Raw genomic sequence first — 24,285 nt, 5'->3', positions numbered from 1 at the left:
AATAGCAGACTTAATTTGATATGATTTGAAGTTGTTACTCTTGTTCCTTATAATGGTGCACCTTCAGATGTCAACTCTGAGTCATTCATTTTAATAAACGTCCGAATTAACCGGTCATGTTTGAGGGTTATTGTGTCGCTTTTAAGGAATTTGGGTATGCTCTTTTCTTTTGTGTCACAAAAATCATTTATCATTTAGTGGGCATTTTTTTTTATAAATTTTCTTATAAATGTTGACCGCATAGCGGATTGGATATGTGTTTTAATTGCATTATTAGCACGAGACGCCTCCATTGATCTTCCATGAGGGTATTGGAGTTAAAACGGTGTCGAAATCGCTTGGAAGACTGAAGAAAAAAGAAAACCGCCAACGAAAGACGCAAAACCGCAAGTCAGCGTGTGAGGTATCGCTTTGAACACCAGACCTTAAGGCGTCATCTGTCTTGTTGCCGTTCCTTAGTTTTTTTTTTTTTTTGGTCGCACGGTTGGTTTGCAGGCTGGACATCAACTTTTAATCCCAAACGCCAGCTTATCAATCTTGGTGATTTATTTGAGGCTTCAGTTGAGTCACAAACAAAACTGGTCCATATCTTCACCCATTTATGTTGGCATTTAGTGTCAATTTAACGAATGTAAATATCATTAACCAAAAAGGAAAAAAAAAAACGATTGGCAAAGTGTTCAACCCATCATTGTGGGTCCAGCATTCCTGGTGCAGGTTTTGGCCTGATTAAGAAAATCCTTAATGATCAGGTAATTGGCAGAAATTTGTGTTACACCCGAAAGAGCTGATTAATGTGACACCGCATAAAAATCTTGTTAAATCCAAGGGCTATGCAAACAATTAATGTTAACCTGTTGCGAACATATCGGGTGATGTTTGTACTCTCACCATCCCATTGAAATCCATCCCATTGTTATTTTGCTTAATTAAATACCTCCTTTGTGGACACTATGACAAATTCTGGCAAATTCTGAGGTCCGTAGCCGTTTGCCTCTATACGTGCTGCCTTGGTCAGGGTCAACATGCCGCAAACTACAAAACAAAACGAAGCGGTAAATTCCTGGTAGCCCAGTTGGGCAACATGGTCCAGTGAATCAGATGAATTGGCACAGACCGCAACAAAGGTCCCATATTAAGGTCCCAATGCTCTGCCCCACCATGGATGATGGGAAAAAGTTGAGCTGAAGTGCAGCACAGGCACAAGAAGACCTACCCAATCAGAAACGTATTAAATTTAAATGTTCTCACGTTTTCTGGAACCAACGAACGCGAACCAATGAAGTTAACAAACAAAAGAACCACCCTTACATTAAATGCATAAAACGGAGATTGCAGATAAAGTTTTATTTGCTAAATACTATATGAAACTGTTTCGCGTACACTGATCTCACGGTGCATGAACATCGCCACGACTTTGGAATACCGCTTGCGGAGTAATAAAGGTATCGCTTTGCACACGTCATCGTTGCTAACATTGTCGTTAAATTTGAGAGTCGATTTCCTTGTTTATTGTATACTTGTACTTATTATTGTGCCGCCTCGCAAAAACTATTGAACAGACATAATTATTTAAATTGAATGAATGGTCTATAAAAGAGGAACGCCTCCCAGTACCTAAAGTGTTGATGATTTTGAGCCTCGGGTTAATGTGTCCAGCCGACGAGGGCTCATGACGTCAATGCCGATGGCAAAGTTCTTTGTTCGTTGCTGCCAACGAACGAGATGTGGAATAATTTATGGGTAGATTATTTTGAAATTAATCTCTAGCAACATTGCACTGTCAGTTAACATCAAGCGGCGTAGAGGAAGAAACATAATCAAATCAGGCTTAATTCTAAATGTAACATTATTATTTAGCATGACATGTGAAGGGAATAAAGCGGAGTATTCGCTTATTGGCTAATGCTGTGTAAGTTGTGGATAAGAATTGTGAATATTTTACAAATTAAAGGAGTTTTATGTTTACATGCCTAAATGCACTCGTTAAAAGAATTTCATGTTTAAATGCGCATCTGGAGGGCGCATTTCTTATCTAATGTGGCAGATTTTGCATATTAAGTACACTGAAAAAGTTTTATCCTTACTTTGACGATTGGAGCCAAAGATGAAGAGCTTCATTTAAAGAAGCATATCTTATATGTAGTAATCAATCTTTGTGTGGACCGTTATGATGTTCAACACCTACGCCAAGAATGGTCCTTCTCGGTACAGTTCCACAGTACACAATTCTCATACAACTGACATTTTGCACTGTGAGTTTTGTAAAATATAGGTTAAACAAGTAAGAGCGTGCTAAGTTCGGCCGGGCCGAATTTTATATACCCGCCACCATGGATTGTATTTGTCGAGCTCTTTCCACGGTATCTCTTTTAAGGCAAACAAAGGATAAAATAATATTGAAAATTGGAGACCGGTTATATCAGGTTATGAACCGATTTCAACCATACTCAGCACAGTTGGTGGAAGTGGTAATAAAACACCTCATGCAAAATTTCAGCCAAATCGGATAAGAATTGTGCCCTCTAGAGGCTCAAGAAGTCAAGATCCCAGATCGGTTTATACGGCAGCTATATCAAAACGTGGACCGATATAGCCCATTTACATTCCCAACCGATCTGCGCTGCAAAGAAGTATTTGTGCAAAATTTCAAGCGGCTAGCTTTACTCCTTCGAAAGTTAGCGTGCTGTCGATAGACAAAAAGACGGACGGACAGACGGACGGACATGGCTAGTTCGACTTAAAATGTTATGACGATCAAGAATGTATACACGTTATGGAGTCTTAGATGAATATTTCGAGGAGTTACATTGGGCTTAAATTTGAATTGGGAAGTACTCATTGATTTGAGGGAAGTTTGCCCCTGTTGCTCAATGAAATATTCATGGGTAAATTTGCATTTGCGTGTGAAGGACATGTGGGAAAGACAACGAGACTTTGGAGCATGACCGATGATACGATAACAGACTTGAACCGACTTAGGGGCATAAAATAGATAAAGATAATTATGCACAGAATTACTGAAATTGATTTTTTGAGATAACTTTTCCTTAATACACGGAAAAAAATAATTCCTTAACTTAATAACTTCTAAGCCATAACGTTTGTTTGTAACGTTCGACTGTGGAAAGAAATGTTGTACAGTTACTTTAAAAATGGTACCTCCTCCAATAAAACATATTGGTTTTTCTCAAAGATATTTCAAATGCTTTATTTTATTTTTGTCTGTAGAAGCGAACAATAAGCCGATTACACGCTAAGGGGTATGGAAACCTCTTGGCAACATTATGTAAAATTTTATAAAGATCGAAAAAAAAAAACATTTTGAACTATGCAAATGCAAATTTGCCCATGAACATTCCATTAAGGAACTTCCCACATATTAACGAGTGCTCTGCGATTTAATGTTAAAGCTCAATGATAAGGGACCTAATTTTTTTTAGCCGACGCCCAACGGGGACATCTCATTGTGGAGAAGTAAAAACATGCTAATTCGGCCGAGCCAAATCTTTGGAACCCACCACCAAATTAACTTATTTGAAGGGCACATGCGTTTGCTGCCAAATCAGCAAAAATTAAGCTTTTTGAGGACATAAAAGACAAAGAGATCGGTTTATATGGGAGTTATAACACGTTATGAACCGCTTTGAACAATACTTAATACGCATGTTGGTAGCCATATCAGAATACTACGTACAAAATTTCAGCCAAATCGCATAACAATTACGGGTTCCAGGCGCTCAAGATATCATATCGGGGGATCGGTTTATATGGATGCGCCAACCTACGAGAAGTATCTGTGAATAATTTCAAAAGCATATAGACGAACGGACGGAGACGACTACATCGACTTATAATGTCAAGACGACGATCAAGAATATATATACTTTATAGGAGCACAGATCAATATTTCGAGGTGTTACAAATGGAATGATAAAAAGAATTTTAAAGAACCTCAACTTTTGTCGCAAAACCGACGACAAAATTTGTTAATTTTCCTGCAATAATTAATTTGAATCTCAACGAATCTCAACCAAAGTACTAATTTGTTGTTGAAAGACACTCGGTTTGCAAGCAAACATGTAACAACAATAACAATATTATTCAAAAGCAAAACTAAAAACTCTTTTACCAACGACGGCACACATGTACTTGCTTTGCTGCACAGCTTCGGTGTGCGTGGTTGGTGATAAGTTTTTTTTCCTTGTTCGGCTCGTGCTGCTAATAGTTCCAGTTTGTTTACTTCTGCATTCTGGTTTTTCTGTCACTCTCTCTACTTTTACCCTTAAAAATACATTTAAATAATTTTGCATTCGCTAAGAATTGAACTCATGATCTCAAGTTTGGTAGTCTTGCACGCATCCTCTAGCCTACCGACATCATCTTCTATATGATGAAAAAACTCAATATATACCACTGCACAATAATGTCTCAATTAATTAAATAAAAAAAAAAAGATGGTTAAAAACCATTTAAAAAATTTTGTTAAATACGAAATACACATTTTTTATGTCGAATTTCCTAAAATAAGTGAAAAAAATCAATTATTTTTTCTTTGTCAAGTCTCTACAAACCTACTTCAACAAATAATGTCTTTAATACAATGCTTAAATTCGTTGAGAATTTTCAAAGTTTCACATACCTATTTGGTGGTTGGTTCTTTCTAAGAGTTATTTTTTTCTGTGTAGATTAGTATATATCCTATTGTGTTGGGTATTAAAGTCCCAGGCAAAATGCTGTAAAGTTTGTGACCAAATTTAATGTGGTGTAAAGTTGAATGCCTACTGTGCTTTAATTACAAAAATTCATTGTCGATAGACGGACGTATCTATATTAGCCGATCGGTATACTTAAAAATAGCTGTAGATTTTTTCAAATACACAACAGTGGTGTAGGGTTTAATAAAAGAAGATAACTTTTCTTAACACATTACAAAGGCACTTTTGTTGTCTCTCTTATGCCAGCAGAGAGTCGTAAAGCTTCGGATTTTTTAAGCCGACTTCATTTTAATTTTTTGTTTTTACAAAGTTATTGATGACAAAAGTTCCCCAGTTGTGTTATTTATTTTTGTTTTTTCTATATTGTGCGTTTATTATGTCTCATTGTGTAGAAGAAGCTTTAAATCCATATTTGCTATGCAAACGTCTAAATTTTCTCAAAGCCATTAATAACGCAACCAGCTATGTACGATGTACAAAAATCTCTACAGTGTCATCCATTGCAAGCAGCGATGTTAATTAAGTTAAACAATAATTAACACTTCAAAGCAAAAGCAGCAACAAAACTTCTAGCAAAGTGAGTAGAAGACAAACACACAAAAGGAAAACACAATAGCACAGATCGAAGACTGTTGATAAATCAAACAAAAATTGTGTTTTATGATATGTTTTGTCACTATGCCAGCCACCAGACACACAGGCCGTCGCAGCACTAATGAGCTATGGTATATTGACACGTTTGGAGCTAAACAGTGCAAGTGTATGTGGAATGGAGATGCCCATACAGCAGTAGGGCGTTGTTTTGAGCAACTTGTGTTGTTCTAGCGGAAGGCAAACAAAAGACTTAAGCAACAAACTTTGTTGAATTTTTTATGCTAAATATAGAATTTCCGAGCTTTTAATATTACTTTCTGCGTTTTATGTGGAACTAGTGCTTATAAAAATTAATTAATTTACCTATGCATGGTCCTTATCTCGTGTTAAATTAGCGAATATCTATAAAACTCTAAGTAACAAAGGAGTATTGCTATTGTTCTGTTTTTATGGCTGTTCTCAGTAAGAATAGAAAGAAGAAGCGCCCCTGGATATTTTTATTTATATGTTGATGGCAAACATCTTTCTTGATGTTTGCTGTGTGAGTATCACTGGAAAGATGATAACTATGCTTGTTTATAAATTAAAAATTTTATCATGTTATCAGAGGAATTAAATCCCATTGTTAGTTTATCCAGTTGATGGAACTGATTGACCATTGTTTAGTTTCCTTTAAACCGCCAAACATGAGCAAATTATGTGAAATTTAGTAAATGACATGTTTTGCAAAATAGATTGTCAGAACATGTTTGGCTTAAGTTGCTCGTAATTACGTCCATATTTGATGGGCTTCTGAAAGAGATACTACTATTACTACTACTTCTACTCAAAAAGTAATACACGTGTTTGTAATAAAGTTTTAATTGGTTTTTTTTTTTAAGCAAAACGAATTTCGTTCAGAAAGAGAATGGAACAATCTTCGTCTTTGAAATTTTACCAATTATGGTTTTATTATAATTTGTAAACCAATAACACAAAGAGAGTACTAACAGTTACACTTTGTTTCTAATAGCACATACATAGGTTAAAAACTCCCCGTGGCTACTAAGAAAATTTCATTGTTTCTTTTTTTGCTTACTCCAACATAACTTTAGCACTAATGCCAATCTTGTAGAGCAGTTTATCTACAGCAATTAAAAATTGATAGCTTTAGTAATTATTGCGCATGCAATTTTTTTAAATGTGTAAAATATCTGTCCATTTGTATCTTATATTCACACAACTACGTCATTCCGTTTGAAACACCTCTAAATATTGGTCTCAGATCGCATAAAGTTCTTCATCTGAGTGAAGCTAGACGCTCAAAATTTTGCATAAATATTTCCAAACTTTTCTCGGTATAGCCCATATTTGAAGTTTGGAGAGCACAGTAGTCAGTAGCTATAAATAACATAAATGTTACCTCGAAAAAGTGGCAATTGAATAAGATAAGTTCCAACGTCTTCCCCACATGCTGTAGATTACCTTTCGAAAGCCATAGCGTTCTCCTTCTCTCTTTTCCAAATATTACAACAATTACAAATACAAATTTTGCCCATGAATATTCCACTAAGGAACTGGGGCAAACCTCTTACATATCAATGAGTGCAGTCCGATTCAAGTTTAACCTCAACGATAAGGCGCCTCCTTTTTATAGCCGAGTCCGAACGGCGTGCCGCAGTGCGACACCTCTTTGGTGGGAAGTTTTACATGGCATAGTACCTCACAAATGTTGCCAGCATTAGGAGTGGAAAACCACCGCTGAAAATTTTTTCTGATAGTCTCGCGAGGAAGCCTCCACGCTACGGTGGCCTCCATATATTAGGCTTGGTATATATACTTGATCGTCTTGACGTTCAAGTCGATTTAGCTCTGTCCGTCCATCCGTCTGTCTATCTGTTGAAAGGACGCTTACTTTCGAAGGAGTAAAGTAAGGCGCTTGAAATTTTGCACAAATATTTCCTATTAGTGTGGGTCGGTTGGGATTGTAAATGGGCAAAATCGGTCCATGTTTTGGTATAAACCGATCTTGACTTCTTGGGCCTCTATTCTCATCGGATGTGGCTGAAACTCTACGCGAAGTGTTTTGTTATGACTTCCAACAACTGTACCAAGTATGGTCTAAATCGGTTCATAACCTGATATAGGTGCCATATATGCCGATCTGGAATCTTGATTTCTTGAGCCTTAGATTGCGTAATTGTTATTCGAATTAGCTGAAATTTTGTATGAAGAATTTTGTGTCGTCTTCCAACAAGAACGCCAAGTATGGTTTGTAACCTGATATAGCTCCCATATAAACGGATCTCCCTATTCTTATCCGATTTGGCTGAAATTTTGTTCAATAACCTTCACTAAGGACTGCAACATCCAAATATGGTTTGAATCGGTCCATAACCTGATATAACTTTAATAACATGGCAAATTTTATCCGCTCTCCTCTGTTTGCCTATTTGGAGATGCCGGGCAAAGAACATGACAAATGTGATCCATGGTGGAGGGTATATAAAATTCGGCTCGACCGAACTAAGCACGCTTTTATTGGTTTTCGTTTGTATTGATCTCACTCTTCGTATAACGTTAGTAAATTTTATGTTTTGTTGATTTCTAGATAATTAAGAAAACTTTTATATTAGATGCTACCTTAAAATACACATACGGCCTACGACCCAATTTCGATCCTACGGCCCAACTACATAGTACTTAGCACCTGCAAACATTCAAATTACGCTCCTGAATGTGCCGCCATGGTAATTGTGGTCCAAATTCATACTGTACCCGATACAATAGTTTTAAAGTCCCACAGATCCTTCGTGGATCCATTATTCAAATTCTGCTTGTATGATTCGTTCTCTAATACCAAGTTTCCTTAATTTAAGTATCATATTATCCCAAATGGCTTGCGTATCCGTTTGAGAGGTTTTGTGGCGGGCCCAAGTTACTTGTGTCCAAATTCGGAGATCAGATTCGTACATTACTTCCAAAGCCCTTTTATTTAAAGTCCTACGTTGCCCCTGTCGTTCTGCAGAAGGCTTTGGGGACACTTAGAGGACCTCAGACACATGGTTTCTAAAATTTCTTACTCTGCTTCCAAAATCCTTTAATTTAAGTCCATATTATCCGGTCGACCTGCATGTCCGTTTTGGCGGGTTGTTTTCTAAGATGGGCGGTTACCTAGACACTTGATGCCTAAAATCGATAACAGATTCGTACTCCCCATATATTTGTGAGCCCTGTATTGTCTCGATTAGCCGACAGTTTTATTTGGGGATAATTTGGCGGGCCTCCCACGCTTTGTACCGATTTTGGAACTTTACTTTACACCCAAATACCCTTCAATTCCCATCCCATACTACCCTGCTAAGACTACTTTTCCTTTTGGGAGGCTTTTACGGCAGGTGCCAAATTTTGATACCATATTCATATTATATATACTTTTCAATTAACTGTCATATCGTTCCTTTGTCCTAAATATTTATACCACATTCGTTGTTAAATTTCAAGGCCTTCATCGAGACTTTTTTTAAATCGTTCGATACAGACAGACACTACGGGCTAAATTTTTGATATCAAATTTGTATTCTTTCAAATACCTTTAATTTGATTTCCATGCCCCAATCTTTTTGGGGGCTGTTAAATGATAATGCGGCCTCAAACACTATGCACCTTTAAATAACTTTTACTTTACGCCCAAATTGCCATAGTCGAATTTCATATCAAATTTATGGATTTGTCGGTCGCTACCCCAAGTTTTAAACCATTTTCGTGTTTTTGGGTTATCCTAAGAAGGCAACCGAAATGTCGCTTGAATCCAAGCATTTTCGCATTTCCGAGATAAACAGTTTTTGAAAACTATGGTAAGGGGATATCCCCTTTGGAAATGAAGTACACTAACTGTATATCTCACACATTCACTTAACTACTGCTTTTGCAATATGGCTTTGCAAAAGCAGAAACAAACGAGTGAAAGGCAAGAACAATTTCTGTGTTAAGTAATTTACTAATTTTAGTATGTTCTAGCTCGAATTAAAAAAAAATTAAGCCTAATCTCGCATCTTCGTATCAACTGTGCCCTTTTGCAAAATTGTAAGTTTGTAGGTTCAGCCGTTTCGTCTGGGCGAATACCAGTCAGTAACACACGTACCAAGTTATCGGTTTTTAGCAACTGAAATCTGTTTGTGACATTGCGAACTGTAAGTCTAAGGATTTTTAAAGCATATACTTACATATATTTTGATTGTCACTACATATTGAGTCTATTTAGCCATGCAGGTCCATCTCTTTGTAGAAAGTAAGTTAGCTTCCAACGAGTTGAGCTAGCCGCTCAAATGCTTCTCAAGAGTATAGATCGACTCGATTGCCAATGCATATTTTCAAATTTTCCCTTGAACATTCCATTAAGAAACAGGGCTTTATTGTACGTTGGCCAAATTGGCTTATATTTAAATATAGCTTCAATATAAAATTATTTTGCAACTTGACTTCTTCAGCCACTGTACTTTCAAGACTCATGCCAAATACATTCAACATCGGTCCATGACGTGAGAGATATCTCGAGTTGATTTCTTACGCACCTTCAGCGTCTAATTAATATACGAATAAGGGAAAATTTTGCATGAGGACTACTGTTATGACATCCAACTTGCTTTATGCCCATGCGAAGAAATAATCTAGGTTATTTGATTTCCTATTTTGAATTGCCACGTATAGAAACATATTTTAAGGCATTAATAAGTTTTAGGAATACAGCCGTAATAGTTTAAATTAGGACAAATCGTTCGAACATAATATTTTTTTGAACAAATTATTTCGAATTTCTTTTGTATTGCTTTACCACTCTCTAACGAAGATTTCTATTGACATATTGTTTTACTTATTTTCTCATTCAATATTTATTTTAAATATTCCCTCAGCCTACTACTGCCATGTCATAAATCACGCCTATAAATCACAGTTATAAGACAATACATGGCAGTCCACTTGAAAAAGTAAGGTTTATAAAAAAACTCAGCAAATCACGATTTTATTAAAGAATATTTTTTCTTTGTCACCTTATAACCCACTTTCAATAAACCTCTTGTATAGACAATAAATTTTCCCTAACGTACAAAAAACTAGTTTTTAATGTATTATTTACATAATCTTCTCCGCCGATTCTCTTGCCGATGTAACAATGACCAAGTGGCCTAAAGTGGTTACTGTATGACAAAACAAGTCAAAGACAAAATTTACTTATAATTAAAAATTGAAATTACAATCTGATAAAATCAAATATACGGTAAGATTCCCTCATCTTGTGGAAATGTAATATTGTTTATTAAAAAAAAGTATTTACATTAGAAATTACGATGTGACGTCAATCATAAAATCAGTTGTAGAAGCGTAAAAGTGTGTAAAATAAACAAGACAATAAAATTAAGTCAAGAGGCCAGAATGTTAAATAGAAAACGAGAAACACTAAAACCACACGCTGTAAATACCAGTTCGATGAAATAATAAATACATCGATAAATAAGTAATTAAAAATCTATGAAAAGCCAATGGCTTTGGCTACACTTTCCTTATCATGAGATCCCAGCACATGCTGGACACGTCAAACAAAATTAATATGTCATACAGTGTCGCATGCAATCAATTCATATTAAACAAAATTAAAATTTCACACTTTAAATGAGAAACGAGAAACACCATCGCTACAAATAAAATGTAATCAATGCTTGGGATGGAAATCCAAAAACCCCTGCTCATTAATTCAATTTACACACCTCACAATATAACACCTTAAGAAAGCTTCACAATTTTGGATCAAACCAATCACAACTGAACTGAGTTTTGCCCAAAGCACAATTAGGGCCAGCAAACTAAGCGCTCTAAAGACGAAGTCGACCGCCATCTAGGGGTGAGGTGATCTTTTAAACAAAAAATCATCAAAATTATAATTTCTCTTAAACGACCCGACTAGAAATTGGCCATAGAAAGACACGTTTTGTCTTTAAACATTATGTGGTAATTTATCTTTATCGTTTTATTGATCATAAACTTGTTTCAGCTCCGAGGGGTGGTGGTTGCATAAATACGCATCTTGTGTTATCGGAAAAAAACTCCAGGGGCACGGGAGGGCAGTGCCCGATTTAGGTTTGGTTAGTTGAGTGGCGTGGTTTGTTGTTGCCTTTGAAAATTTAAAATTCAATTTGAAATTTGAAGCTCGTGCATATTGAATATCTAATGAGGCGGTTTGTCTTTCTTTTTCTTTTCTTTTGTTTGGCTAATTGACATTTTATATTTAAGTATTGGCATATGCCAATAACATATAAAGGTAATAAATGAGTGTGTTTTATTAATATTGAATTTTTTAAAAAGCCATCTTACCTCCAAATAACTGCATCAGGAATACTGGAATATTTTCTGTTGATGGTTTGTTCCAATATTAATGTAGAGGACAATTGATAAGTATACTGATCGACTCAGAATCACTTTCTTATTGAATTTAGCGATGCCCTTCTATATACGCCATATTAATTTGAGTACAAAATATAGGTTGTGATTTGATCATCTTCAAATTTGGCATCGATATTTGTTTGCCCTAGAGTCGAAGCCCATTGAAATTGGAAAAAATCGGTTCAGCTTGGGATATAGCTCCCATATACATGTTCGCTCAATTTGGACTAATAAAAGAATTATATGGTCATTTGCTAACCGATTCCCACGAAATTTGGCATATATATATTCGTCCTTTTTTGTGTAATAGTGCAATCATTTTATGATTTATTATCTGATCCTCACGTAATTTGACACGAAGATTTCTCTTCTGATCACTGATGAATTTCATAGAAATAGATTCAGACTTAGAAATAATTCCCATATATATGTATCTGCCGATTTTCGCTTGTGTAACTTTGCAAACTCATTTATGGACAGATCTTCTCAAAATGTTGCACAATTTCCTTCTTATTCATATTTTAATATGAACGACTTCGCCCATTATGACTTGTTTGTTCTTGCATGGATGCGATACTTAAAGACATAACAATCAAATTCCGCCTTTACTCTTTAGAGCAACAAAAATCTTATTTAGACCACAATGCTGAGCCAGAATCTTCATTTGAGCTTACGCAGATTCTAAAAAGCTAATGAACCCATTATTGGACATGATATGTTAATAAATGAAAAACATAACAATGACATCAATGGTAGAAGAATTCAACACTAAAACAAGAGAGTTAAGCAACAAACTGGTATTTCTTCATTTAACTGGATGACAAATTCCGTGTGACACAGGTCGACATTTAAACACACAATGCATTTAAATCTAAAGTGACGTCTTAATATATCGTAAAATAGAAAAATTGTATGTCAATCTCATTTAAGCTATTTATCAAATTATTCTGATGCAGATGTTCGCGACTAGTAGTTTAATTGGATTTCACTGAATGAAAACACAAAGGAAGAAAACAATATTGCAAAGGACCGAGTTTTAAGCGCCTTCCCAATGGTTTGGTTTCTAAATGGCTGCAATCTCGAATACATAACCATCGCACAATAGTCCTGAACCAAAATCCATTGTCCCAAGTAGGGTGATCAATAAACTGGATTGTTCGTGAAAGCGGGTTTCAAACTATTCAAAAAATGTGATCTTAAAAAAAACCAGATAAAATTTTTGAGATTATTGAAAAGCGTTCATACCGGTTATTTTTATTAGGTGAATCCTCTTAAAAATTGTAGATATAAACATTTAGATGAAGTGAAAATCCTCGAACTTGAATGTTAATGCAGCAAAGTTGAATACAACAGTCTACTATTGTATTAAAATAACAACAATCTACTTAAAAATTATCGCGACTCCGGGCAAAATTGCTCGACTTCGTATCCTCAGCCCTGCTTCCAACTATTGTACCAGGTATGGACCAAATCGGTGGTTAACCTGATGAAGCTGCCTTTTAAGCCGATCTTCAGATTTTTCTACTTGACCTCTAGAAGGCGCTATAAGCACACTATTAGACGCTCTTACTTGTTTAATTTATTTTATTAAAAAAAAAGTGTGGAGTGGAGGTCACCGAAACGTAGGTTAAAATTTCCGCCTTGGACGCTACACGCCTGGGCTCGCTAGCGCTAAACTTTGAATTATGCAGCACGCACTTATATAAATAAAAGAGGTATACCCGATTTTTCTCCCTGGAATGTTCCTGTGTCAATTTGCAAGGGAATTCTAGTTATACCCACCACCATTGGGTGGGGGTATACTAATCAAGTCATTCCGTTTGTAAGACCTCGAATATTCGTCTAAGACCCCATAAAGTATTCTTGATCGTCTCGACATTCTGAGTCGATCTAGCCATGTCCGTCTGTCGAAATCACGATAGCGGTCGAACGCGTAAAGCTAGCCGCTTGACAGATAGTTACTATTGATGTAGGTCGTTACGGATTGCAAATGGCCTACATCGTTTCAAGTTTAGATATAGCACCCATATAAACCAATCTCCCGATTTGACTTCTTGAGCCCTTACAAGCCGCAATTTTGTCTGAAATTTGCATTCGATATTCTGTTACGACTTTCGCCATCAGTGCCAATTACGGTCCAAATCAGTCTATAACCTGATAAAGGTCCCATGTAAACCGGTCTCTCGATCATCCGTGTTCCGTTCCTAGAAGCTTTAATTTTTGATGCATTGATAGAAGTTTGGTATGTATAATAAAATTATGCCCTTCAACTACATTTATTTTGTATAAATTGTTTGCAAAATCCATGGTGGTGGGTAACCAAGATTCGGGCCGACCGAACTTGGTACGCTTTTACTTGTTAATTATAACCCATTGTGCTGTTTTTATACCCTCCACCATAGGATAGGGCCATGTCATTTTAAGTCGATCGTCATGCCATTTTAAGTCGATCTAGCCATGTCCGTCCGTCTGTCGAAAGCACGCTAACTTTCGAAGGAGTAAAGATAGCCGCTTGAAATTTCGCACAAATACTTTTAATTAGAGTAGGTCGGTTGGGATTGTAAATCGGCCAAATCGGTCCATGTTTTGATATAACTGCCATATAAACCGATCTAGGGTCTTGACTTCTTGAGGCCATAGAGCGCGCAATCCTCGTCCGATTTGACTGAAATCTTGCACATGGTGTTTAGGTCTGACTTCCAATAACCTGATATAGCTGCCATATAAATCGATCTGGGACTTGACTTCTTGAGTTTCTAAAGGGCGCAATTGTCATCCGATGTGGCAGATATTTTGTACAACGGCTTCTCTCATAACTTTCAGCATACGTGTCTTATATGGTCTGAATCGATCAAAAGCTTGAAACAGCTCCCATACAAACCTATCTCCCGATTTTGCTTCTATAAGGCGCAATTCTTATCCGCAAGAACTGAAATATTACACAATGACTTCTACAATATTCAGCATTCATTTATGGTCCGAATCGGACTATAACTTGATATAGCTCCAATAGCATAACAGTTCTTATTCAATATTCTTTGTTTGCTTAAAAAGAGATACCGCGCATAGAACTAAACAAATGCGATCCATGGGGTATATAAGATTCGGCCCGGCCGAACTTAGCACGGTCTTACTTGTTTGTTTTTTATTTTGCTACCCCAGAAAGTAAATGTTTGAAAACAAAAAGATTGATATTCGTATTGGAAAATACGTTATATATTGATTCTATACATATTTTAATAGAAAAAAGATGTCAAGTAGGTACATTTAAATGGAGATTTTGCAAAAATGGGTGTGTCGTCTATATGAGTATACATTATTTATATGACAATTGGATGACACTGCGGCAGAATTGAAAATGACAATTAGTGTTGATGTGGACATTTTACAACCTGTTGGAGGGACAACAGCATTAAAATAACGTCGAGTTGTTGATAATAGCTTGAAGTTCAATTCACCACAGCAATGAAAATCTTCAACTTATATTTACCTTTCCCATTTTTTTTTATTTTTTGTTAAAACCCATATTCGAAACTTAATCATAATATTTTCTTAATACCAGCTACGGCATATACAATGATCGACAAATTCTGTCAATTTATTGCTGCTGTTGATATAAAAAAATACGTACATCACTTTTTGAGTGTTTTTCGCTTTAAGCCATTGTCCAACACTATAATGAGTCAATAAAAAAGTATTGAGAAGCATAGCCGCAGCAAATGCACGACCAGTCGACCAATAAAAATAATAATTCGTTTGTTTATTGAACTACACCATTGAGATGTTCAAGTCGTTTACAACAAAGTCTCTGTTAACGGTGTTTTTTGTTTTTCATAAATTCAGCCACAACAATAGCGCTTCAGAAAATAAAAGGAAAACAATTTGTAAATGCCGGTTTAAAGGCAATTTCGCTTGAGGCAGTTTATCATCTCCATTAAAACTACTTGCTGCGCGTTTTAAAGACATTGTGCGCATGCGTATCTCTATGCAGTTTGTTACTAATGATGTTGTTGTTTTCATTTTTTCAATATATTTGTATACTTGTTTTTGTTTTTTTTTTTTTGTTAAATTGCGTGTGGTTCACTTTTACCCTAGGGTCAGTCAATTCATGCTGCTGTGTACAAGTGACCAACTTGAGCAACATTCAGTTATGAGAAATTTTATTGATTGGTGCCTAAAATTTTTTGCTTACACAATTCACTAAATTTAATGAAACCTTATTGACAGTTCTATAAAGGAAATCTGTCAAATAAACCTACTTCAAATCTACATCAAGATTTGTGAATATTGGTGTAAATGTTTATACCCTACACCACTGTGGTACAGGGTATCATAACTAAGAGCATTTTTTGTAACACCAAGAATGAAGAGATGGACCCATTGATGAGTACGAATCGAAGCAGCACAACTTTCCGTTTCGATTTAGCCATGTCCCTCTGTCTGTCCATGTTAATTTGTATACAAAGTACAGTGCGCAATTTTCATTCGATCATCTCTAATTTTGGCATAGGCTTTTTTTTGGGTTAAAGACCAAGCCAGAAAAAACATTGTTTTCAGATTTGGACATAGCTCCCAATAGCTCCCATAGCTTCTAGTATATCAACCAACATGCAGGGGATGTTCTCTATAAATGCAGTGCATTGCTTTAGCGTATGATATTTCAAGACTTGGAGGGGGAAAAGGGATTAGTGTCTATTGGCATTTCTCGCAAATCTCTGGATGCCATTGTGGCTAGGAAAAACATAAGTCGGAAGTCGTTTCCATATAAGAACGGTGACAAAAGAATTCTGTATGAAATGCATAGTTCGGTCTGCTGACCCATCAACCACAACCAGGGGCGAGTTTCTGCAAAGTCTAGTGTCTAGGGAGGAATTAGAGTTGGATACTTTACTATCCCCAATCAACGCCAAGGCTCTCCTCTGCACAATGATAATAGTCTTTAGACATGTTAACCATGGAATAGCCCGTATCTGTCTGCACGTTTTAAGACTTCATAAATAGTTTTCAATAAATACAAAACCAAATGACGTTCATTCGTGCTTTGTTTTTGGGGTGCGTTAACATGAATGACTCGACTTTTTCCCCTTTTTGATGTTTCGAACAGAGAATCTGTTTATTTTCATGAGTTTTCTGATGAATATTTTATACACTTTAACCAAAGCCCTGATGATTGATTGTGTTCAACAATCAAATTATCTTGACGCTTGATAACTGTCAAAAGGAAGTAAGCTATAAATTTAATTTTGATTAATGTTTTTAAGTTCGTTTTGTTTGACTATCTGTATCACCTAAAAACAATTTGTTTGACTTTCGTGTACATCACCGTGAAGATTCATTAGAAATGGAGCCGAATAGTTTTTTTTTAATTAACATCCGAGCACATAATTTGATTTTATGTTCCGTGAAATTTTCAGACGCGAAAGTAATATTTCATTTTGCTGTTTCAAAATATAATCTTTTTTTTTCCATTATAAATCAATTTGTGGCACCATAAAAAGAGAAATTTTTAAAAATGCTTTATTTGTAATAGGAAATGATGTAAACACATTGCCCTTTTAAGATACGACATATAGAAAAATCAAACTGAAGGTAACCTTAGGTTGGAAGGTTATAGAAAAAATCGTAGTGCAAAATTTTGATAAGATAGGTTTTTAAATGCGTTAGCAAAGGCCTTAAAATGAAAATCGGGAAATACATATATATATATATATATATATATATATATATATATATATATATATATATATATATATATATGAGAGCAATACCTAAATCTAAAGAGATTTCTATGAAATTAACCAGTGATCAGAAAAGTCATAAGTGAAACTTTAGTGACAACATTTTGTGAAGATCCTTTAACAAATGACCAAACTATTGCAATAGTAGTCAAAATCGAACGAAATATATATGAGAACTATATATAAGTCTTAACAGATTTTAACCATAATCTGAATACACAGTTAAAATTATAGAAAAACACATTGTGCAAAATTAAGAGAAAATCTGTTATGAAATACGGTGAGAAAGGTTCTTAAAGTGAAAATCGGGTGAAACATATATATGGGGGCTATATCTGAATATGAACCGATTTCTATGAAATTCAACAGCAATGTTGGAAGTCTGAAGGCAATCCTTTGTACCATATTATATGTCAATCGGTTCACAAATGACGATATTATTGCAGTATTAGTCGGGCGAACATATATATATATATATATATATAAGAGCTATATCCAAATCTGAACCGATTTCGACCAAAATCCGCAAGTTTTGTGCTAGTCGTAGAAGAAAGTGTAGTGCAAAGTTTTGAGATGATTGGTTGATATTTGCGCTTGCAAATGCTCTAGAAGCTGAAATCGGGCGGTAAATATGTATGGGCGCTATCTCTGTATCTGAACCGATTTCTATCGAATTCTCAGTCGATTGGTATAAATATCAATGGGTCCTGGTCCTTCCTGGTGTTACAAACAAATTCACTAAGTTGTAATACCCTGTACATCAGTAGTGGTGTAAGGTATAAAAATAGGAGAAAAGTTCTAACACGGGCCGAACCGAAACCAATACCTATTGTTAGGAGCAATTAAATGCGTGTAACTGAATGCATTACAAAACATCATAGGAAATATCTGAAATATGTAGTTTTTATATAAACATATTTAACGAATAAAATTCTTTGAATTAATTTTCCCTTGATTGTGGTCATGTTCGAGAAAATGAGTTCCTTGTAAAGATTGAATAATGAAATTTGGCAGTTAATGCGGTCCGAAAAGTTAAATTGATGCTATTTTTTTACCGCGAGGACGCCGAGTGTATACATCTTTAGGGACAATAAACAGGCATAATAACCAGGGCGGTAAGATCAGGGACTGCCTTGGAATGTAAGAAGGAGTAAGGAGATTAACGCCTTCTGTGAGGATGGCAAGATCCGCATCGTTTGGATGCCGCACCATAGCCGAGTAACTGGAAATGAGAAAGCAGATGAATTGGCAGTGAAGGCCAGAGAATTGCCGTCGGTGCGGCAAGTGATATCATGTGTAGGGCATAGAGGAAAGAAGATGAGACGTTGGAGCATTTCCTATGTCATTGCCCGGCTTTCGCTGAAAATACCGGCACTTAGGTGGGGATACAATACGTGACATGAACCAACTTAGGGACGTGGCGTTAAAAACAACTACGAATTTTATAAGTTGCACGGAATTCCTAACTCAGATTTTTTGGGGTTACTTTTTTAGAATTTAAAGCGCACAACAAGCCGATTACTGGCTTAGACACCTAATATGTTCATAGTGGCATGGGGCGGATTAATATCCGTACCGTCTTTTCAACCTAACCTAACCTATTGGGGCTCCAAACTAGTTACGTTTCATTTGAAGTGTTGGATTTCTTAAAAAGAGATGCATATCAGATTTTTTTAAAACACCCATTTCATATTAATGATTCGGATTTTAGGAGGCTTATTCAACTCAAAAAATGTGACTATCTATATGCGCCCAAGCTCTTAAATCATATGCGTCCATCTGTCTGTTGAAATCACGCAATAGTCTCCAAAAATTAAAGTAATGGACAAAAGCTTTGCACAGATAGCTTTTTTCAGGCCAAATTCGAAAATTAACTATATCAGACTGTTTCTGGTATAGTCCCTATGTACTCCGATCTCCCGATTTTATTTCCTGAGCCTATAAAGAACGCAATTCTTCTTTGACTTAGATTTTGTATTACGAGTTCCAATTTTAACAAACCAACAATGGTGCACACATCAGTCCATAGACTGATGTAGTTTCCATATAAACCAATCTTTCGATTTAACTTCTTGAGCCTCAGGTGGACACAATTCTTATCTGATCTTGCTAAAGTTTTGCACGTCGATTTCTGATATTACCTTTAACTTTAAGCTTTTAGTTTCTCCTTGTAAAGAGAAATCGTGCCAGAACTTCACATCTTTGATGCATGGTGGATTGATCGTGACATGAACCAAGACCTCATAATAATGGGTGGGAAATACCCCATTTAGCTTTGACAATATTCGACAACAAATTATAATTGTTGTAGGAACTTATGCGCAAATCTTTTATCGTAATATACGAAAGCTTTTGTTGATAGATTGATATAAAACAAAATCATTTATATAATGTTATGCGTGGTAGATTACGATAAACCCTTCAATTTTTTTTAAAGGCAAATCAGAAATCTCCAAGCAATTGTTTTTTTAAGCTGTTGTAAATACTTGCAAAATATTTGTTGGTCCGTTAGGGTTTGAGGACTTCAATACTAGACTGTTATAGTAAAAAATTACGATTTTGCTAATATATTTTTCAGGTATTGGAATTTTGGTTATTTTCATCTATAAAACGCAGAAAAAGTGTAACGGTGTATTTATACCCTACATCACCACTGTGGCACAGGGTATTATAACTTTGTGCTAAGAAGGAAAGAGCTAGACCCATTGATAAGTATACCGAACGGCTTAGAATAACTTCCTGATTCGATTTAGCTATGTCCGTCTGTCTGTCCATGTATTCTTGTGATCGGGGTACAGGTCGCATTTGTTGTCCGATTGTAATAAAATTTTGCATAAATCACTGTTCTGGTCCAAGAACAAGTGCTATTTATTTTGTAAAAATCAGTCCAGATTTAGTTATAGTTCCCGTATATAACTTTCGTCCGATATGGCTTCTGAATCTTTATCCCAATTCGTGAGCACAATTTCATCAAAATCGGTTCCGATTTACATGTAGCTCCCATATGTATCTTTTATTCGATATGTACTTTTAAGTCTGTAATAGGCACAAACAAAATATGGCGTGAGGTGTTTTATTTGAAGTCCCAATACGAGTGCATAAATTCTCCAAATCGATACAGATTTACATATAGCTCCCATTTATATTTATCATCCTTTGGTCTACCTTAACCAAATTTAGCGTGAGGTATTTTATTCGCCGTCCCAGTATGTATACAAAACCTCATCCAAATCGGTCCAGATTTCAATATAGCTCCCCCATATATATTTAATCCAATATGGCCCTTTACGGCTGTAGTAGCCACAATTTAGGTCCTATCGTAAAAAAAACTCGTGCTATTCGATATTTCAATGGGTATGCTAAATTAAGGTCTGACTAGATGCTATGTATTAAAATTAGTACGAATACTCGGTGGCGCAGGGTATTATATAGTCGGCTCCGCCCTACTTTTTATTTTCTTACTAATTTACGTTTGGATTTGCTGGACAATTCAGTTTACTTATCTAAAGCTTCATCCAAATTTTACGACTCAATTTAATATATATCTTTATCCTGGGCTTCTCTACGACGCATATGATCTATAGAAAGTAGTTTAAGCTAGGCATTATAATTGATTTGGATTAGAAATCTATCCACAAATACTTTCACTTGTACTTTTTTGTGGCCAAATATTGAAGACAATTTGTAAGTTGAATATCTTCAAAACTATTAATGGTGTTTAAGACAGTTTAAAAATGGTACTTTCGTAGACAAGACCAAGTTGAGTCGAGCTGCAGTATTCAATATCATGGGTCCCACCAATGAGCCCTTAGTACTCTCCAGTGTCCCAAAAACGTTTAACATCAGTTGATAAAGATCTTATCTCAACCCATTCCAAATAATCGTTACCCTTTCAAAATTAACAGACTTATTTCCGACTTTCTTCTCGCATTCCAATGCTCGCTGCACAGTGGTTTAGGTTTGAATCAATAACCTTCTTTTCAGTAAGAATTTTAAGATCTCTCAAACCGATTGTGTTTATAAAAAACACTTCATTATTTTTAATGCAATTATTAACTTCGACAGTGTTCTACATTATGGGTTAATGGATCTTTCAGTCAACTAGGAAAAAATACAACCCCATGTATATCACACAATTTAGAACGTCCTCAGAAAAATGAATTCTTCCGTTTTAGCATAATTGAAATAAGGATATATGTCTAGCTCCACAAGAACTTGTCTTCCATTAAGACAACTTTAAATTTGTTCAAGATCAAGTTTGGGAAGAAACACAAGTATTTGCGTTATTCAACTTTTTTTTTTTTGATATATTTGACTTGATATTCATACTGGTTTGCGTAGTCCTAACCAGAGTACCTGAACCTGAACTTTTAGGAACGGAGAAAAAGATGGGTAACTCACTGCATTTAAGTTTTTTTCTTTATTACAATGGATTTTGTTGTTAGAATAATAAACAAACACTCTTCTTGTGTGTATATTTATGACAACAGAAATCCATTCCCACAGCAGGTTGCGAATACAAATTTCAATTAGAAAAGATTTGCCGGCAATTAATTGGCAGGGGGTAAAAAAGCTCGTCAACTAATGACCATTGAGGCTAACGAAATTTTAGCTTAGGCGAAATTTGAGTATCGCAACTGTTTGTTATAGTACAAATTAATTGTCTCAAATGTAAATTTCTTCACAATTTGTATTTTAATTTGATTATGTTAAGGTGGGTTTTTTGATACTGGCGTCTGTTGGTAATTGTGTTAATTTTTTTCGGGCTTATATTCAAAATTCAACGCATGACTTGTTGACAAAAAGAGATTTATTGCGAATTACTGATAGCACACTGAAACACGTTTCTCTTCCTATGTGAATTGTACCTAATGGCATATATTTCCACTAATAATATTATTTTTTTTATCATTTTTTTTTTTTTTTTGCACAAATTGAATCCGTTATATAAATTGTTTTTGTACTTACTCAATAAGGTGCCATGGCAGGCTAGTGATGTGCTCAGGCAGACGGCCAAGACACTGAGCTGTAGAATTAGACATTGTTGGAATTTTATGCTCAACATTTTGATTAACACTTCACTTTTGTTAGAGGATATATAATTTTTTCTTTTAATTTTGTTTAAATATTTGGACAAATTTTAGGTGAATATTGAATACTTTATTGTTTTTCTTTTATTTTGTTGTTGTTTTATTTATAAGACAAAATTATTTGTTTTGGAAATATTCACTTTTATTTCACCAATTATTTTCTTATAAATAAAAATCTGCCTAGGCTTTTAAATTGTGGACAATTTGTCCAGGGAACACAGCACAGCTCTGCTGAAAACACTGATTGATGGATTTGTGTTGTTTTTTTTTTTGTTTTATTTTGTCACTTCCAAATTTTGCAGCAAATGTAAATCCAAAATAAAATTGTTTATGTAAATCCGATTTTGTTTTCTATGCGAGTTGCCACAACTTCAATATCCACTCTCGTTTGTAACAGCCAGCTAGACTTGAAGGCGTCTTATGGCTTACCGGTGTCCGCTAACGCACGTTTATATACGGCGAAATACAAAAGATACTCGCCGATGCCCATGCCAATAAAACTGAAACAGGCAACAGCCCGCTGAAACCCGATACTGCGTTAAGAGCAATCGTTTTTTTTTTTTTGAACACAACAAACACAGCGTTCGCTCGCTCACAAAGATCGATTTGATGATCGAATGAGAAGACGCATGGAACAATGTGGTGTAGCCAAAAGAGACGGTTAGGATCATCAATCTTTCGAACAAAAAAGAGAGTTATTTTCGTAGATAGCATGCTCGTGGTGCTATTTCAAATCTTACAATACAGAGAATACATGAAGATGTGCCTACTGTATCGAGCTGTTCAGACTTTCTTCTCTCTAAAAGGTATAAATAAAATTGTTTAAACAACATGTTGCTCTGCGGATCTATGGCAAGATTGTTCATAAACTTTTTACATACAATCTTAAGTCAGCAGCACACGAGACAGATAATGTTTATACTCACCTCAATGGAATGGAAGATATACACATTTTGACATTATGTTTGCCCTGTATCGAAATACTAATATCCGGCTCAATGAAGTATATCCTTGATATTTGCAAATTTCTTAGATCAACTCGCCATGTCCATCTGCTTATTGAAATCAGGTTAAAAAATTCAGCCGATGACGACTACATAATACTTTACACCTATCTTATAAGTGTAAACTTGGCGATACAATTTCGCTTTCTAAATTTGAACCGATTTTGATGGACTTTGGCAGTTCAAAGTGTTCAGATGGGTAATAAAACAATCAATACAAATTTGCAGGCAAATCCGTACTAGATTTTAATGACTTCGGCTATATAAATATATATGGGGCGATCTGTTTTCAAAATTAACTAATAATGTCAACGATCATTGAAGAATGCTATGTGTAATTGTAGGGAAATTATCGCAATATTGTATTGTATTAAACAGACATATATTTGTCCGATTTTGAGTAATACTGCTCGCTAGGAGCCAAATTTAAATCTTAACAGATTTCAATTAAAATCTGTACACATAATACAAATCATAAAAGAAGACAATAAATGCGCTGACAAAGACCCTAGAAGTGAGAATTTGACAAAATATATATGTGGAAGCTATGTACTTAGGTCAACAAAAATGTCTGTTCCAAATTTGGAGATAATTGGATAAAAAATGCGATCACAAATAAGTACGGAACAGACAGAAAATTATTGTGATGCGTTCCGCATGCCTATCAGTGGGTCTATCCCTCTTCTCTCCAACAAATGTACTATGTTATAATACCCTGTACTAG

At 35.4% G+C, this 24,285-nt stretch overlaps 1 protein-coding gene across 1 annotated transcript in view; it reads right to left on the bottom strand.

Moving 5' to 3' along the window:
• The window catches only part of LOC106096084 (cysteine-rich venom protein 1), a 32,946-nt gene extending 9,915 nt beyond the window's left edge, over nucleotides 1-23,031 (bottom strand). The window contains exon 1 of the mRNA XM_013263643.2: nucleotides 22,436-23,031. Within this exon, the coding sequence (XP_013119097.1) occupies nucleotides 22,436-22,532 (97 nt within the window). The 5' untranslated portion in view covers nucleotides 22,533-23,031. The remainder of the gene's footprint in view (nucleotides 1-22,435) is intronic.
• Nucleotides 23,032-24,285: the final 1,254 nt, after the last annotated feature.

The sequence above is a fragment of the Stomoxys calcitrans genome, chromosome 2, assembly GCF_963082655.1.
Source record: "Stomoxys calcitrans chromosome 2, idStoCalc2.1, whole genome shotgun sequence".
Lineage (NCBI taxonomy): Eukaryota > Metazoa > Arthropoda > Insecta > Diptera > Muscidae > Stomoxys > Stomoxys calcitrans.
This window is presented reverse-complemented; position numbering and strand designations above follow the sequence as displayed.